General features: G+C 46.1%; 1 protein-coding gene across 1 annotated transcript in view; it reads left to right on the forward strand.

Annotated features, from left to right (window-relative positions):
• The window catches only part of LOC132823477 (macrophage colony-stimulating factor 1 receptor-like), a 66190-nt gene extending 47771 nt beyond the window's left edge, over nucleotides 1-18419 (forward strand). The window contains exons 8-19 of the mRNA XM_060837384.1: nucleotides 888-994; nucleotides 1081-1207; nucleotides 2293-2397; nucleotides 4094-4204; nucleotides 6594-6729; nucleotides 8272-8360; nucleotides 8869-8960; nucleotides 10060-10182; nucleotides 12856-12967; nucleotides 14113-14212; nucleotides 15238-15343; nucleotides 17209-18419. Of these exons, the coding sequence (XP_060693367.1) occupies nucleotides 888-994; nucleotides 1081-1207; nucleotides 2293-2397; nucleotides 4094-4204; nucleotides 6594-6729; nucleotides 8272-8360; nucleotides 8869-8960; nucleotides 10060-10182; nucleotides 12856-12967; nucleotides 14113-14212; nucleotides 15238-15343; nucleotides 17209-17334 (1334 nt within the window). The 3' untranslated portion in view covers nucleotides 17335-18419. The remainder of the gene's footprint in view (nucleotides 1-887; nucleotides 995-1080; nucleotides 1208-2292; nucleotides 2398-4093; nucleotides 4205-6593; nucleotides 6730-8271; nucleotides 8361-8868; nucleotides 8961-10059; nucleotides 10183-12855; nucleotides 12968-14112; nucleotides 14213-15237; nucleotides 15344-17208) is intronic.
• Nucleotides 18420-19444: the final 1025 nt, after the last annotated feature.

Below are 19444 nucleotides of genomic sequence, written 5' to 3' on the forward strand. Positions count from 1 at the left end.
ATTTATCCTGTCTAATCCTGTAGAATTTTGTAGGCCTCTATAATATCTCACCTCATTCATCTAAACTCAGGCAATATAATCCTAACTGATCCATTGCTAGAACATTCTTCCTCAGATAAGGAGACCAAAACTGCACACGTGCTCCCGGTGTGGTCTGACTAAGGCCCTGTACAATTGCAGCAAGATATTCCTGCTCCTGTACTCGAAGGCTCTGGCAATGAAGGCCACAACTTGTTTTGTCTTCTTCAGTAACATTGACACAAGGCATTTATACCAACTTAATGTCATAAAGAAAAGTGTGTGTGTGTGTGTGTGTGTGTGTGTGTGTGTGTGTGTGTGTGTGTGAGTGATGATCTCTCCACCTTGTTCCCTCTTATTTCGCCCTCCCTCCCCATGACCCTGCATTTCTGACCCATCCAGGAACAGGAAGCAGCGTTGGACAGGTGGGAACGTAGGATCAGAGCAATAACCTGATTGGAAGACCTGGATCATTGTGTTCCCTTCTGGTGCTCCCACACAGCTCAGAAAGAAGATATTGCCCTGGGTTGGGGGAGGGGGGGGGAATGTGCAAATACACCAGAGAGGTGCTGAGGTTGAAGGGGTTAAATTATGAGTGAGCCTGCCCTCCACGAACTTTAAAAGGTGATGGCCTCACAATTAAAGGTGATCAAAGCTTTCCTCTGACTTCTCATTTCCTTCTGGAATCTATGTTGTGCTGGTACATTCTAGTAAATCTCTTTTATATCCTCTTTGAAATGCTTCATACAATGTAGTGCCAAGAACTGTACTCCAGCTGAGATCTACCCCACTGGACTCGATGTTGCTGAGTCTGTTTTGGATGATCCAGATGCCTGTTTGAAACAACTTTTTGTCCTACATTTCCACAGGTGACCCAGCCACAAACGGTCTGTTCACTCCCTTTCTGTCAGGTGCAGTGGCTGTAGCAGTCCTACTGCTCATCTTCCTTCTCCTGCTGCTCTACAAGTACAAACAGGTCAGTTCCACATCCCTTTACTCTTTGATTTCCAAGCGGGAAATGCTCTGACTCATCATTCATCATCAAAACTCTTGTGATTCTAGAGACCAACGTATGAGGTCCGTTGGAAGATCATCGAAGTGGTGCACGGAAATGATTATACCTTCATTGACCCCACCCAGCTCCCATACAACGAGAAATGGGAGTTCCCCAGGGAGAAACTCCGCTTGGGTATGGACAGGATCACCTCAAAGTGGTCTCCATTGACAATCAAATGTTCCTAATTCTGCTTTCCTCTTCTCCAGCTCCAAGCTTTGAGGCGAGGGAGACTTGTGGTGGTAGAGTCACTGGGCTAGAATCATCATAGAATCCCTACAATGTGGAAGCAGGCCATTCAGCCCATCAGGTCCACACTGACCCTCCCACCAAGACCGACCTCCCTACCCTATCCATCCAACACTGCATTTACCTTGGCTAACCCACCTAGCCTTCACATCCTTGGGCACTGTGGGTAATTTAGCATGGCTTGGCCATCTAACCTGCACACCTATGGACCATGGGTGGGAACCAGAGCTCCCAGAGGAAACCCATGCAGACACGGAGAGGATGTACAAACTCCACACTGGCAGTCACCTGAGGATGGGATCGAGCCCAGGTGCTGTGAGGCAGCAATGCTAACCACTGGAGCCACCGTGCTACCACCAAGAACAGTCACTGTCTATACCCCGCTGTACTGTTGGGGCTGGAGAGAAACCACTAGGGCCTAGTGGTAACATTGTGTTTGGTGACATCGGGTCCAATTTTGACTGTGCATTAATTAGTTCAGATTTTGCCACTGCCTTTAAACAAGACCTTATTGGCTCAGGGACAGTACTGTTGGTACCTGCCATTTAACGTCACGGTTGGTGAGATGAGGGCAGGAGGCCGGTGTGTGCGTTTGTCTGCTCCATGTGAAGTGCCCAATGGCATCTCTAATTTCTCCCAGTGCAGGGAACATTTCCCCGTGACAACACCAACAACTATCATTTTGCGCGGTAAAATGTTGCAAACTGACCAGGAGTGACAGCATTGGACACCAAGACCCAGAAGAAATGCTAAGTCAGAGGATCAAAAAGTGTTAAACAGCATCCCCAAGATCGAGAGAAGCAGAGAGGGTTAGGGAGGGAATGCCAGAAGTCAGGGCTCAAGCAGCTGATGTACGTGACACTGGGGACAATACTGAGCCCTCTTAGGTTGAACCTGAACCCTCGTGGTACTGCATCACCCTGTTCTATTGACAGCCCTGTAACTAACTGCCTGCAACCTTCTCTTTGCAGGTAAGATCCTGGGAGCTGGAGCATTCGGGAAGGTGGTCGAGGCCACTGCCTATGGACTGGGCACAGAGGACTCAGCCACCAAAGTGGCTGTAAAAATGCTGAAACGTAAGAGCTTGAACTGCGCCCGACTCTGACCCCCATTCACCTCCATCTCTGGGGGAGTAATGGCCTCCTGTCCAGTAGCAATGGTGGGGAGGCATGATTCTCTCTTTGCAGTATTGGGGAAAATGAAGGAAATTAAACCCCAATTATAAGTCTGTCTGTATCCTGCAATATCCTAAAGCTGTACAAATCATTAAGTCTCAGGCAGGGTTTCCTGTTGACATCCTCAAGCTGAACTTCAGGCAGATTTTGCAACCACTGCATTTCTCTTTTCCTTAGATTTTGCCCGAAGTCGCCACCTTATAGCTGCCAACTGTTAAGACAACCAGTAATCCAGGCTTCGGGCTGTGCCATGTTTCCCAGTAACTCACTGGTAATAACGAGAGGTTTTCCTGCTGGAAAACTATCTTCCGATGATTTGGAGCATGTGAGAGATTTCTTCGCTGTACAGCATCTCTCACGGCTGTCCCACTCTCTGACACGGTGGAATGTGGTCATTATTGTTAGGTTGGGAACTCTAGCAGCTCCAATACAAACCAGAAGAAAGGATCATGCCAATGGCCAACTCATATTAACCACTGAACATTGGTGAGAATGACCCTTGAATTTAGTTCTCATCTGATCACCCCCAGTGATTGTGACTGGAAACCTCTCTTATCTCGTGAGCATCGCTAACCAGGTTGGCATTTACTGCTTTGAGAAGGGGTGGTACAACTCAATGCTAGGCCCTTGCAGAGGGTGAACCAGGGTCGAATATAGTGGGTGAATGGGATCCCATCAAGGGATGGGCAGTAAACGTTGGCCGAGCCAGTGACACCCTCACCCAGTGAATCAATTTTTTAAAAATTCATCCCTGCTCCTGATATCTGCCCTGCTCCAAAGAAAGGAAGCCCCACCTCCAAGAGCTGCTGGCCACCCTCTGGGCTCAGCAGCGCCACCAAGAGCAAAGCCCATTTCTGGGACTGCAGCCAATCCTAGACGTTAAGGAATCTGCAGCTGGAAGTGAGTGGTTCCCAGAGGATTCACGGCCAGATCTGGACATGGTCCCAGAAAGAAGCAGGTGGGATGGGAACTGGGTGCACAGGCCTGGGGTGAGGGGGGAGGTGGGAGAGGTCAGATCTTGAAGGGGGAGGGTTAATCAATGGAGCCCCCTTTCCTGTCATTCCTGTCCAAAGCCAGAACAGGCTCACTGGCTCCAGTATCTCTGTTAACTGATGATGCTGTTTCTGGTCAGTATGATTCAGTGTCTCAGCTGTTTGATTCATCCTGTAACATGTCCACCTGCTCTCACTGAGTGAGTTAGACAGACCTAGGCTTGACGCAATGGCTCAACTTGATGTTCCATCTCAAACAAGGAAAGGAGCAAACTGGTGAGAACCTTAGCACAGCTGCTACACAGCGGAGCCCCACTGATGTTGACTATGAGATCCTAGGGTCTGGTTTTCTGTTCCTTTCCCTGTAACTTATCTGAATTTGTCTGAAAGAAGGAGTTCAAGTTGGGTGGGGTGGGCTCTCAATGGAGGATTTGTTTAAGGCCTAACATTCACCATTGGAGGACCCAATTACAAGTCATCTTACTGAGGGGTCAGAGCTGCCAATGTCACCCCCTCCCCTTGAGTCTTTTTCATAATCAGCTGAATGAGGTGGGCAAAAGACACTGTGGCATTTTGCTGACTCTCTTTCTTATTTTGACTTTCAGCGAGTGCCCATTCCACTGAGAGGGAGGCCTTGATGTCAGAGCTGAAGATCCTGAGTCACCTGGGGCAGCACACACACGTTGTCAACCTTCTGGGAGCCTGTACTCTCGGAGGTGAGAGATGACCATCCATGTTTCTACAAGTGAGGTTCATGCACAGCAACACACAACTTGCAGTAATGTAACATTTAGTTAAAACCAATCCCAAGGTGCTTCACGGGAGTGTTATCAAACAGAATTTAGCACTAACTAACATTAATTAGTCATTAATAAAGCTAATAAGCTACTAGTACAGGTGAACAAAAGCTCAGTCAAAGAGAATTAAGAACAAATGTTGGGTTATGGCTACTGTTGTTGAGGGAGGGGTGAGGAGGCTTGGTGTTGGGAGTCAGGGGGTTGGTGATGAAGGGACAGGAGTTGGCAGTGAGGGGTTTGCAGGGGGTTGGCAGTGAAGGGGTGTGGGGTGAGGGGGGCTGCAGGGGTTTGGCGGTAAGGGGTGGGCTGGGTTTGGCAGTGAGAGGTGTGGAGGTTGGCAGTGAGGGGGGTGCAGGTGGTTGGTGGTGAGTGATGGTGCAGGTGGTTGGCATTGAGGGAGGTGCAGGTGGTTGGAAGTGAGGGGGGTGCAGTGGGTTGGCAGTGAGGGGGGTGCAGGTGGTTGGTGATGAGGGGTGGTGCAGGTGATTGGTGGTGAGGGGGTGCAGGTGGTTGGCAGTGAGGGGGGTGCAGGTGATTGGCGGTGTGGGGTGATGCAGATGGTTGGTGATGAGGGGTGGTGCAGGGTGTTGGCAGCGAGGGGTGGGCAGAGATTGGCAGTGAGGGGATGCGGAGGGTTGGCGAAGAGGCTGTGGAGTTGGTGGTGAGGGGAGGTGCAGGTGGTTGGTGATGAGGGGTGGTGCAGGGTGTTGGCAGTGAGGGGTGATGCAGGGTGTTGGCAGTGAGGGGTGGGGAGAGATTGGCAGTGAGGGGGTGCGGAGGGTTGGCGAAGAGGCTGCGGAGTTGGTGGTGGGGGATTGGTGAAGAGGCTGTGGAGTTGGTGGTGAGGGGTGGGGGATTGGTGAAGAGGCTGTGGAGTTGGTGGTGAGGGGTGGGGGGTTGGTGAAGAGGCTGTGGAGTTGGTGGTGAGGGGTGGGGGGTTGATGAAGAGGCTGTGGAGTTGGTGGTGAGGGGTGGGGGGTTGGTGAAGAGGCTGTGGAGTTGGTGGTGAGGGGTGGGGGATTGGTGAAGAGGCTGTGGAGTTGGTGGTGAGGGGTGGGGGATTGGTGAAGAGGCTGTGGAGTTGGTGGTGAGGGGTGGGGGATTGGTGAAGAGGCTGTGGAGTTGGTGGTGAGGGGTGGGGGATTGGTGAAGAGGCTGTGGAGTTGGTGGTGAGGGGTGGGGGGTTGGTGAAGAGGCTGTGGAGTTGGTGGTGAGGGGTGGGGGGTTGAATGTTTCCATTTCTAATCATGTTCCTCACTGGTTGAAATAATTTTTATTTTAACCAGATTGGGGATGTAGTCAATTATATCGGTCTCATTCCACATGAGGTTCAAAATTAAGAACTGGTGAGGCCAGTTTGTTAACAACATTAAGTAGTTTATTAGCAAAAACAAACTTAATCAAACAAAGATGCTAGAGTTACTAACAATACTAATCCAAAATGTTCATCAATAACCCTATATACAGAGGAACTTCGATCATCCGAACGACACGGGGAGGGAGTATTTTGTTCGGATAATCGAATGTTCGGATAATTGAATACTGGATAATCGAGGTTTCTCTGGTGTATATATAAAACTGAGATGTGGAAGAGAGAGAGGGAAAGAGCAATGTGCTGATCAAAATCTGTTCTGTCCCACCCCCAAACGTGGCATCGAGACCTGTTCCTGAAAGGTTTCCCGGCTGTACGACTCCATTCAAGCTCCCTGCTGTTTACGGGAACAACATTGATGATGTTGTACTCGGTGCTTTTCCCTGACCAAGATGTTCTTTGTTTAAAAGGATACATTAAATGGGTCCATGTAATCTTTCTAAGATTCATATTTAGATCACAGTTTTGCATAAAGCTGGAAAGTTTCAGAAGGTAAGATTTAACCTCAGATTTCAGCACAGTCAGTACGTTACCTTTATATTAGCCGAGTTGAGGAGGTAGGTTTTATGGACAGACTAAAACAAAAGACAGAGTGAAGAAAGGAATCTGAGTGCCTAAGGGATTGGGAACAGAAGACATGGCCACCAGGGATGAAGAAATGAAATTCAGATGTTCAAAATGTCAGAATATGATCTTGAAGGGTTCGTGGATGAAGGCTCAGAAATATGGAGAGATAAGGTCATATGGAGGGAATTAACGATGAATATTTGACTTGTCACACTGTGATCTGGAAGTCAGTTTGAGTCAGTGGGATCAATCCTCACAGTTTGGCAGGATTTGGCATGATACAAGCCGGAAAGCAAGTGTTGGAATTTCTGCAGGCAATTCTACCGTGGTTGTCACTCTCCTTTAACGGGATTTTCCTTTTAATTGTAGGCCCAGTTCTTGTCATCACGGAATACTGTTGCTATGGTGATTTATTGAACTTCCTGAAGAACAAGGCCCAGTACCTGACCTGGAACGATGCACTGAATGATTATAAGAACTTCATGCACAGCAAAAAGCCACCAAGGTAGAGGCTGTTGACATCTTCAAAGTCACGTGTTGGCCTGTCTCTAAAACCAGTCTCAGATAACCACCACGTTCCTCTGCTCTGTCCCATTGATTCCCAAATTTCCATGAGAGCTAACTCCAGTCCAAAACAGCCCTGCTCTGACCTTTCCAAGCTGTTTCTTATACCCCTAGCAGAACTGCAGGAGTAACGTAAATATTGGGTTAGGCCCTCCCTCTCTTCAGTCTTTCATACCTTGACAGCTTGAGTGCATGATTAAGAAAGCGAATGCAATGTTGTCACTTATCTCAAGAGGGTTGGAATATAAAAGCACCGTTGTGCTGCTGGGACTTTATAAAGCTCTGGTTAGGGCCCATTTGGAGTACTGTGTCCAGTTTTGGTTCCCACACCTCAGGAAGGACATACTGGCACTGGAACGTGTCCAGTGGATATTCACACAGATGATCCCTGGAATGGTTGGTCTAACATACGAGGAACGGCTGAGGATCCTGGGATTGTATTCATTGGAGTTTAGAAGGTTAAGGGGAGACTTAATAGAAGCTTACAAGATAATACCTGGCTTGAAAAGGGTGGACGCTAGGAAATTGTTTCCGTTAGGCGAGGAGACTAGGACCTGTGGACACAGCCTTAAAATTAGAGGGGGTCAATTCAGAACAGAAATGCGGAAACATTTCTTCAGCCAGAGAGTGGTGGGCCTGTGGAATTCATTGCCGCAGAGTGCAGTGGAGGCCGGGACACTAAATGTCTTCAAGGCAGAGATTGATAAATTCTTGATGTCTCGAGGAATTAAGGGCTACGGGGAGAATGCGGGTAAGTGGAGTTGAAATGCCCATCAGCCATGATTGAATGGGGGAGTGGACTCGATGGGCCGAATGGCCTTACTTCCACTCCTATGTCTTATGGTCTTATGGTTTTATAGCTGTCCTTTGTGTTTAGCGGTAACAAGTGCAACTCTCCTCAGAGATTCTTTCACTTGCTTCTCCAAACCTATGGCACAATGCATTCTTTCTAAGTTCACTGATACTTCAAAGTTACCCTGGAGATTTAGGGAATTGAATATTGCTTTCCCAGTCACAGTGCAAGACAAGAAAAGATAAATTGACCAGGTGTGAAAGGAAAGTAATGTTTCGCCCATTTAACCAGTTTTGTTCATGAGCTGTAACACCAATGGGAAAGACTTGGGCTGCTGGATCCAAGCATCTGATCGATTTTGGGTAGTGGGACAACACCAAAATGGATAGATCTAGCAACCAATGGTGGGAGAGTCTGGGAGAAAGGGTGTGGGGCAGGTCACCATGTGACAAAACCTCCAGGGCTATATAGAACCAAAGTTAGCAACCTGTGCTCTTCCTCTTCCTCCTACACTATGTGTCCAAACAAAGTCTCACCTCACTTGTTCCTTCCTTTAATCATCTCTCTACACTCCGATGACTTCTAAGGATATGAAAACCAAGCTTTACATTTTCACTCTTCATCCAGTTCCAACTGGGACATTGTCGTGAGCTAAACTGATTTAACGGACTCGCCTTGTCTTCCCCACAGTGACTGCACAGAGGGTTACCTGCCCATGAGACCCAGGTTGTCCAGTATGAGCCCAATGATTTCTCAAACAGATTCCTTAACTATTGAAGGTAAGCATGAAACTGTCATTGTCAATCTTTTTAAGATAAATATTCAGCCTGGGGCCAGCAGTGTCTCTGACAAAAGGTGACGTTCACTGTCCAACCCCTGATTTTCCTGAGATGATGGTCAGTCAAAAGCATTGTAAATGGGTTTAATACAATGGAATCACTTCCTGGACTTTGTCAGAGAGAAGTTAACAGTTGCCTGGGAGTTGTACAGACAACAACATTGAGACCGGATGGAATATGTCTCTCAACCCAACCCTATTCCACTGTTCAACTGGAGATTTGTCTGATGAGACCATTGTTGATTCAGGACCTATGCCTTCTGACATTGTTCACCTCAACATTTTAAGTTACGTTGTGAAAGGAATTTTTAAAAATGTCTTTATAGGATTGGGGTGTGGCTAGCATTGTCGCCTTATCACTTATAGGTCTCCAACCAAAAGGTTATGAAGCAAAATGTATCCGCCTTCTCACTGGCGCCCCCTCTAACTAGACCATGTTCTTTAAACAGAAGATGATGACTCGTTGCCATTGAACGTAGAGGACCTTCTGAGCTTCTCCTACCAAGTCGCTGCAGGGATGGATTTCCTGTCCTCCAGAAATGTGAGTACAGATTGAGGAACGCAGTGGCTGGGATTATCTCTTTCGTAATTTAAGTGTGGGGGTGGGAATCTTTAGGAACAAGACAATTCTCCCCCCGCCCACCCTGTCGATTTACAGCCAATCAGAGGAACTGTGCATTTTTAGAGACGCCATCATCAACTGAAGCCCAAGAGCCGTAGGAAGGTCATTGACCTTGGGAGGGTGGAGGGGGTGGGCAGAATCAGAGGGTGCTGTTGTGGGGGTAAGGGGTGGCCAGGGGAGTCGGGGGTAAGGGCAGGACAGAGCTTTCAGTGACCAGAGCCTGACCCCAATCCATGTCACAATCAGTGCCAGATTGGGTCCCCTGCCTCTCCACCTCTCCCAATCTGTGAAGCTGACCATTCTGTTTACCAGTCAGGAAATCTGTCTCTATTCTCAACAGCTAGGAACTGGGATCATGAACTGATCATTTCAGGGTCTTCACTGGTAACAGCAGGAAGGCCACCCATGAGTTTTCCTGTCCAGAATTTGGTTGGTGGGCAAAAGACAGGTATCTCTCTGGTTGTAACCCAAATGATGACTTGCTGTTTCTGCCCCCTTCCCTGCTTCTTTTAGTGAAGAGAAAGCCTTGTCCTGAGTTTGGAGCCAGTGTATTACTGAGCCACATGCACCTCCTCGGGCACAGGCTCAATTCCCTGGTCTGGGATTAGCCAGTGGTCCATTAGTGGAAAGGCTACACTTGGGCTCAGGACTCTCAGGTTACATATTAGGAAAGGTTGCTTCATGGTTCCTATCCCATAATCTTACCTGAAACCTCCATGTCCTTTCTGCTATGACGGTATGGCAAGAAAGTGGATAAGTGGATTGAGGGATATGGGGACATTGAGAAATGGGGTTGAGGTCTATGTTCTAGGTTTTCAGCCTGAGAGGGGGAAGTGACTCTGAGAGTCAAACACTCTCTTCCTGATGCTAAAAATCCTTGCAGTTAGCAATGGGAAATGTCTGACTCTCTGACTGGGAAATTGACTTGTGAAGCCCCGGTCTGAAACGATGGTGTTGAGTTATTGGGCAGCTCGCCTCTTTGGGAGAGAATGAATAGTTTATGGGGTTTTCATTACAGTGCATTCACCGTGACCTGGCCGCCAGAAATGTCTTACTGACCGAGGGACGGATCGCCAAGATTTGCGATTTTGGGTTGGCAAGGGACATCATGAATGACTCCAACTACGTAGTCAAAGGCAACGTGAGTTTAACAGAATCAAAGGGTCTGATGGGAACCAACTCCATGGGTTAGTGTGTCTCATTGTGTGGTACACAGTCACACACAGCTAATGTCCCAAATCCCAACCCTGCTTCTTTCTGCTAATCCTCAAGAAGTGATCACTACTGACTAAGTTGCCATTCATTACCCTAGTTGCTCCTTACGTCTAATTGGTACAGAGACACCCACAATCAAGTTAAGAAGGTGAATTCCAGGATTTTGACCCAGCAGCATTGAAAGAATAGTTGCAGCATATCTTGAACTCAGGAAAATGTATGATTTTAATGGGTGACAAGATGGTTCAGTGGTTAGCACTGTTGCCTCACAGCGCCAGGGATCTGGGATCAATTCCAGCCTCAGGCAACTGTCTGTGTGGAGTTTGCACATTGTCTGTGTGCGTTTGCTCTGGTTTCGTCCCACTCTTCAACGACGTGCAACTTTGGTGAATTGGCCGTGCTAAGTTGCCCATAGTGCTCAGGGATGGGTAGGTTAGGTGCATTAGTCAGTGATAAGCATAGAGTAGGGGGATTACTCTTTAGTGGGTCGGTGTGGACTTGTTGGGCTGAAGGGCATGTTTCCACACTCTCAGGATACTATTGTTGATGGTGTGTTCCTGTATGTCTGCTGTCATTATTCAGATGGAAGTCACAGGTTTCTCCAGGCTGCTCACAGATGGTAGAGGAAGGTGCATTAATTTATTTCTTTTTATTCATTCACGGGATCTGAGCATCACTGGCCAGGCCAGCAGGTATCGTCCATCCCGAATTGTTCATTAGAAATTAGGGTTTACTCATTCTTAGTTAAGAATTAACCACATTGCTGGGGGTCTGGAGTCACACGTAGGCCAGGCCAAGTAAGGACAGCAGATTTCTTCCCTAAAGGGAACAAATGGGTTTTTAGAACAATTGACAACATTTTCATGGTCAAATTTAGGCTCTTAATGGCAGACCTTTTTTTTTATTAAATTCAAATACCACCGTCCGCCATGTGATGACAAACCTGGGACTTCAGAATATTACATTACTAGTCTAGCGATAATACCACTCGGCCCGCACCTTCCCTTAAGTAAACATTGATGACTCTGGAATAGGGGTCATTAACCACAGCCCAATGCGTGGTACACCTGCCTGAGTCACAGGCCATTGGGTTCACATTTATTTGAACGTGTAATGCAGGCTGGCATTGCCATTGTGCTATAGAGGGAGGGCAGCGCAGTTCCAGGTGCTGCCTGCCTCACAGCACCAGGGACCCAGGTTCGATTCTAGCCTCGGGCTGGGTGGAGTTTGCACATTCTCCCTGTGTCTGCGTGGGTTTCCTCCGGCTTCCTCCCACAGTCCAAAGTTGTGCAGGTTAGGTGAATTGACCATGCTAACTTGCCCATAGTGTGAAGTGCATTAGTCAGGGGTAAATGTGGCTGGGTGGGTTACTCTTCAGAGGGTCGGTGCTGGCTTGTTGGGCCGAGGGGCCTGTTTCCACACTGTAGAGAATTTAATCTAATCTATTCTAAAACTGAGTGCCAGGCTCCATTGTCAGGTAGACAGAAAGGATCACACGTCACAATTGGAAACACCAAGGAGTTCAGGCCAGTGAGACAACTCAAAACTGACATTGCCATAAAACAGCTGAAAACGTGTTGCTGGTTAAAGCACAGCAGGTTAGGCAGCATCCAAGGTATTCCTTGGATGCTGCCTAACCTGCTGTGCTTTAACCAGCAACACATTTTCAGCTGTGATCTCCAGCATCTGCAGACCTCATTTTTTACCCATTGCCATAAAACACCCAATTATCAGGTCAAGAGCACTTTGCTGTTTGTGGGATCTTGATGTGCTTCCTACATTGCCATAGCGACTAGATTTTAAAAGCAATTCATTGGCTGTGAAGCATTTTTTGGATGGGCCTGATGTTGTGACATACAGTTTTGAAATTAAATTTCTTTCCTTCTGTTTTGTGCCTCATCAAAGGGGCACAGGCTCAAACTTAAATAAAAACCGAAAGAACTGCAGATGCTGTAAATCAGAAATGAAAACAGAAAAGCTCAGCAGGTCTGGCAGCCTCTGTGGAAAAAAATCAACGTTAAAGTTTCAGATCGAATGATTCAGTTCTGAGGAAGCGTCACTGGACCTGAAATGTTAACTCTGATTTCTCTCCACAGATGCTGCCAGACCTGCTGAGCTTTTCCAGCAATTTCTGTTTTTGTTTGTGAGTAAATGTAAGCAGAGTTATTGTAAAGCTGTGGCACAGTTGGGATTTATAAGAGTTAGTGTGAGCATCACAATGACCTTCACGAAGATCTGACGGAATCATCAAATATATAAAAAAACAGCTGAAAGGGAAAATAGAATCCCATACTCAAGACATCATTCTCTCTGAACACAGATGATGTCTTTAAGACTGTAATCTATTCTCTGGAGGTCATTTGCCCTGCATAAGTTTCTAATATCACTGATTTGCAATGTCTGTGCTGCACAGGCAGTTAAGTAGAGGGTCAGCTGTGATCACACTGAATGGTGGAGCATGTTTGATGGACCAAATAGCCTACTTCAGTCTTTCATCCTTGTTCTTCCATCCTGGGTGTTATGGTCTGGTTATCATAAACTAAACTTGCCTCCTGTTTGCTCTTTCAGTGTTTGTCATCACCTGCTGTTTGCCTTTCAGGCACGGCTCCCAGTGAAATGGATGGCTCCAGAGAGTATCTTTGATTGTGTTTACACAGTGCAGAGTGACGTCTGGTCTTACGGCATCCTGCTCTGGGAAATCTTCTCACTGGGTAACATGGCTGTTCATTTGTTGACAAGTCAATATTCCTCCTGTCTCCTTGTCTACTTGCCATGGATGGATGCAACTGTCATCCATTCTAAATAGTCCCTTGTAAATACTGACACACTCCCCAGTGAACCCCTGTAAACACACACCCCCCCCCCCAGGGACCCCCCTATAAATACACACACACACACTCCCCAGGGACCCCCCTGTAAATATGCACACACTCCCCAGGGACTCTCCTGTAAATACACACACACTCCCCAGGGACCCCCCTGTAAATACACACACACTACCCAGGGACCCCCCTATAAATACACACACACTCCCAAGTGAACCCCTGTGAATATACACACACTCCCCAGGGACCCCCCTGTGAATATACACACACTCCCCATGGACCCCCCCTGTAAATATACACACACTCCTCAGGGAACCTCCTGTAAATACTGACACACTCCCCAGGAACCCTCCTGTAAATATACACACACTCCCCAGTGACCCCCCCTGTAAATACACACACACTCCCCAGGAACCCTCCTGTAAATATACACACACTCCCCAGGGACCCCCCTGTAAATACTGACACACTCCCCAGGAACCCTCCTGTAAATATACACACACTCCCCAGTGACCCCCCTGTAAATACACACACACTCCCCAGGAACCCTCCTGTAAATATACACACACTCCCCAGTGACCCCCCTGTAAATACACACACACTCCCCGGGGACCCCCTGTAAATACACACACACTCCCCGGGGACCCCCTGTAAATACACACACACTCCCCAGTGACCCCCTGTAAATACACACACACTCCCCGGGGATCCCCTGTAAATACACACACACTCCCCTGTAAATGCACATACACTCCCAGTGAGCCCCCTGTAAATACTGACACACTCCCCAGGGACCCCCCTGTAAATATACACACACTCCCCAGTGACCCCCCTGTAAATACACACACACTCCCCAGTGACCCCCCTGTAAATACACACACACTCCCCAGGGACCCCCCTGTAATTACACACACACTCCCCAGTGACCCCCCTGTAAATACTGACCCATTCCCAATGTCTCCCAGGTGATACAGACACACTCCCAGGATTCCGACCTAAATATTGACGGTGAAAATGTACTTGTGTTGCAGGTTTGAGTCCTTATCCTGGAATTCCTGTGAACAGTAGGTTCTACAAACTGATAAGAAGTGGGTTCCAGATGGACAGGCCGAGTTCTGCAACTCCAGAATTGTAAGAGACTTCTGCCATTGTGCAATCTTCCTTTGGGATAACAAGAAAAGGATTGAATTTATCATTCTCTTCATTCAATGATTGTTGTCATCTTGAGTCCGCTCAACCAATGGATAACTAATTGTTTAACTCTTAACTATCCTTTGGTACAGTCCAGAAAGTCACTCAGTTATTTGAAACTTGTTATAAGTGAAAGATGAGTGTTAAAATACAGTGAAATGTACATGAGGACAAATGATGCTTTGTTTAACATATCATGTGAAAGATGATGCCTGTCCATGTCCCATTCCAGAGACTGTAACATGAAATCCAGACTAACTCATTAGTGCTGGAAATCCAGGCAAATGGACTAGTTTAGTTTGGGAAACCTGATTTTTGACTCTATAGCCTGTGAGTGCTACAGGAATGAAGGCATTGCTTTTTATATGGAAGCAAGGATCCTGTGAACCATCACTTTGACTCGGTGAGTCCTGGCCAATACTTAGGGTGGCATGGTGGCTCAGTGGTTAGCACTGCTGTCTCACAGTGTCAGGGACCCAGGTTCAATTCCACTCTTGGGTGACTGTCTGTGTGGAGTTTGCACATTCTCCCTGTGTCTGTGTGGGTTTCCTCCTACAATCCAAAGGTGTGCAGGTTAGGTGGTTTGGCCATGCTAAATTGCTCATAGTGTTTAGGGATATACAGGCTAGAGGGAATAGCCCTGGGAAGTTCAGAGATAGGGTTGGTTGTTGACACTCTTCAGAGGGTCAGTGTGGGCTGAATAGGCTGCTTCCATGTTGTAGGGATTCTATGACAGAGAGCAACATTCACTCAGTACTTCACTGGAGTGTCAACCTGACTCCCCGCTGAATGCTCTAGACTGAGCCAATGGTGCGAGACTTATCCAGATATTGCATCTTTTGCTTAGTGGATTAAGGTCAAGTCCTGAGGGTAAAAGGGACTTGAAGTCATGAACGTTAAGATGAACATCTTGGTGTAAAACTAACCCAGACTTGCACGTGACCTTTGAACTCTGTGCCTAATAGGTATGACATCATGACGAAGTGCTGGAGTCTTGAGCCCACAGATCGGCCGACCTTTGATCAGATTGTGAAGCTGATTAATAAACAGAGGAGTGTATTCACAGAGCAGGTGAGTGCGATTGAACTATTGAAAACCTGCATGGAAGAGATCAAAGGTCCTGATCAGAGATTAGCCAATTTCTTTTTGGTGGGGGGATGGGGGAAATGGATGAAACACTGTCTGTAAATGTGCAGTGGACTCTCCCAGGATCATTGTAAAGCAGTCAAGTCAGCCCAGTGTATGTTGTAGGAAACCGATGAGTGGGAGTTAGAACAAGCTGGATCAATACAGAGGATATAAGTAACATGCAAGAAACCTCTTTAAACCAGGAAGTGGAAAAGCGGGAGGAACTCAAGACAATTGCAGTCAGCAGAGAAGTGGGATTTAGCAAACTGTTGAGTCGGTAAATATTAGGAAAATAGTGCATAACGTGGGAAAATATGAAACTGTCCATTTTGGCAGGAAGACCGAAAAAGATGCACTTTATCTAAATGGTGGAAGATTGCAAAGCTCTGAATGTCAGAGAGATCTGGGAGTCTGCAAAAAGTGATTGTGCAAGTACAGGTAGTAATTGGAAAAACTCAAACTACATTATCATTTATTACAAGGAATACTAGAGTGAGGAGGTGATGTTTCAATTGTAAAGAGCGCTGGGAGACCATGTTTGGAGTACTGTGTACAGTGTTAGCTTCTTGACTCAAGGAATGGGGGCAGCACAGTGGCTCAGTGGTTAGCACTGCTGCCTCACAGCACCAGGGACCCAAGTTCGATTCCAGCCTTGGGTGACTGTCTGTGTGGAGTTTGTACATTCTCTCTGTGTCTGCGTGGGTTTCCTCTTGGTGCTCCGGTTTCGTCCCACAGTCACAAAGATGTGCAGGTCAGATGTATTGGCCATGCTAAATTGCCCATGTCAGAGGGAAATGGGTCTGGGGGGGGTGGGGTTAACTCTTCGGAGGGTCGGTGTAGACTTGTTGGGCCAAAGGGCCAGTTTCCACACTGTAGGGAATCTAATCTAATCAATACTGAACAATGTGAATCCATCAGAAACAGTTCAGGAGTTTGTTTGTGAGGCAAGGTCGGGCAGGCTCGGGTTGTAAATGGAGTTTATAGCAAGAGGTTTTGATTGAAATACACAAGATTCTCATGGGTCTTGACAGGGTAAATATGGAAGCGATACTTCACCTTGGAGGAGAATCTAGAACTAGTTTTAAAAATAAGAAGTCACCCATTGAAGGCAGAGAGATGGAGTTATTTTTCAGAGGGTTATGACTCCTTCCCAAGAGGTGGTGGAATTAGTCTTTGAATATTTTTAAGCAAGTGCTAGATATATTCTTGGTAAGCAAAGGGGTGAAAGATTATCGGGGGAATGTGGATTTGGGGTTCCAGTCAGATCAGCCATGATCTTATTAAAAGGTAGAGCAGGTCAAGGGGCTGCTCCTAATTTGCATTTTTGAGTGAATGTTCATGGACCAAGGTCGATAGGATCTTTCACAACATCAGGATGCCAGCCTTAGATACGTTCCTGAGGAAGGGCTAATGCCCAACATCGACTCTCTTGCTCTTTGGATGCTGTCTGACCTGCTGCGTTTTTCCAGCACCACCCTTTTCGACTCCGATTCTCCAGCATTTGCCTTCCTCACTTTCTCTGAGCCTTAGATACAAGAGTGCTATCCAATGAGCCATGGCTAATTTTGTCAGGAAGCAGCAGTAGTGAGGTTGCTTTTAAACTCTTCCAGATTGGAGCTTCAAGCCTGAGATTGGGTTCATCCTCAATATCAACAGTAAGGACTCAGGAAGGAGTCCTATATCTAATCCAGGGGGACATTAGAGTGTGAAAAAATGTTAGAAAGAGACAAGGCTCCTTCTTAATGTCCTTTTTTTTCTATTTTCTTCTGTGTTTCTGTTTCTGATGTTGTGTGTCTCTGTATTTTTAGGATTACACCAATCTGCCTGCAGAGTACAAGCCTCCGGAATCTCCAACCTTCCAGTCTCCAGATCAGCGGAACTGTGAGATGGTTGATGAAACTGTGTTACTGATCAATCCTTACAGCAAGATCTGAAAGCTAGACCAATACAATCACCTGCGCGACAAAGTTAAACTGATTAAACTGTGGTCGTCTCTCACTCTTAAAGGAGAAATCACACAACACCAGGTTATAGTCCAACAGGTTTATTTGGAAGTACTAGCTTTCAGAGCACTGCTCCTTCATCAGGTAACCAGTGGGGCAGATTCATAAGACACAGAATTTATAGCAAAAGATCACAGTGTCGTGCAATTCAAATGATATATTGAACAAATCTAGATTGCTGTTAAGTCTTTCATCTTTTGGAATGGGTTGCAGCTTTTGGTCCATTAATATGTAAATCCTAGAAGTTCTTTTAAGTCACATTCTCGAGATAACTTAAGATTTATAAAAAAGGTAACATCTCAGCTCAGACAATGTATTAAAGGTGTGAGGTTAGACTCTGTCTGTATCCCAATCTTGAGTCATATTGGTTCTATTTGTAAAGTAGGAATTTTAAAAATGTTACATGGATTGACTGCCTGCAGGTTGTGTGCTTTTTGAGCAAAAATAGAATGCAAATATAATTCTGCAAATTTAAATTCACTCCATAGACATATGTGTGTGTGCGTGCGTGCATGAGAGAGAGTGAGAGTGTGCGCGTGTGACTGTGAGCGTGCGTGAGAGAGTATGTGTTTGTACGTGTACGTGAGTGTGAGTCAATACAGGCAGTCAACACCAACACCACTATATCTTTAAGGAGACTTCTTCAATCAGCTGTTCCTAAGACTCAGTGCCTTTTAATTCTATTTATCTCGATGTTTTCACAATATTTTCTGATTGAATTGTTGCAGATTTATTTCTACAAGCAGAAGGGATTTATTTGATGGGTAGTCTGTTCAATTGAAGGAATAATCAGGTAGATATTTGAGGGAGAGATGGTACCTTTTGAAAATAACCTGGTGGTGTGTGTTAATTTTTGTGTTCTCAAAAAGTGCTCTTTCATTACTGCTGAGCATTTTCAAAACTTGAAACATGTAATGGAAAATAGCAAGGGCATTATTGGGCCTGGGGTCCATGAGATTGTAACTAAATCCCAGGCTGACTTTACACATTAAAAGCATATGTTGCATTAAAAGCGACTCCGGGAGAAAGGGTCATTCTTTGCGGTACAGGTACCATAGACCCGCAGGTAGAACACACCTGGATTCAACATTTTCATTAACACTGCTTATGCAATGTAGTAACTTTGAACTTTTGTATTAACTTTTATATAAACTGTATTTTTCAACTGCTTTTGAAATGTTCAGTGAGAATTGGATTTCATTTTATTTTTAAACTGGGAATACTGCTTGAAAAAATTATACTCAACAATTAATTTGCTAATTTTGGAATACTGACACTTAGCTTCTGAAATAGGGAAAAGGAATGCCATGAAGTTAAGATGAGGAGTATAGCAGAGATTAAACTGATAAATCACTGGATTTATGGGTGTGCAAGCCATTTCGATCCAACCTGCTCTCATAATTTAACCCTTTTAGCCCCAGTATAATTTTAATGAAAAGGTGCCACAATATTACAATCAAATGGAAGCAAGTGCATGCAGTCTCAGTGAGATGTTCACTCTCTTCCTTCTTCCCAATTGCTACTACTACTGCTATAGTGTTAGCAGAAAACCTGATGCAGAAGGGTCTATTCAATTGTGGGTGAAGCATCCTCAGAACAAATTGTTTTCAAATCACTCCTAAAAGAAATGTAGAGACATAGAAAATATAGAAGCATAGAAAATAGCTACAGGAGTAGGCCAATTGACCCTTCAAGCCTCAACCAGTATTCAATATGATCATGGATGATCATGCAATCTCAGTATCCTAATCCCGCTTTCTCCTCATATCCCCGCTCCCTTTAGCTGCAAGGGCCACATCCCACACCCTCTTGAATATATCTAATGACATATTCAACAGCTTCCTGTGGGAGAGAATTCCACAAGACCACAACTTTTTGAGTGAAAAAATTCTTCCCCACCTCAGTCCTGAGTGGCGTACACAAATGTGGTCACAAAATAATTTCCATGGACCGGAAGATTTGGGATTAGGTCCCACAGATACCGGAAATGTGTCACATGTTTGAACTGGTCGATGATTAAAAATACTGTTGAGAATCCTTC

The sequence above is a fragment of the Hemiscyllium ocellatum genome, chromosome 16 (assembly GCF_020745735.1).
Source record: "Hemiscyllium ocellatum isolate sHemOce1 chromosome 16, sHemOce1.pat.X.cur, whole genome shotgun sequence".
Lineage (NCBI taxonomy): Eukaryota > Metazoa > Chordata > Chondrichthyes > Orectolobiformes > Hemiscylliidae > Hemiscyllium > Hemiscyllium ocellatum.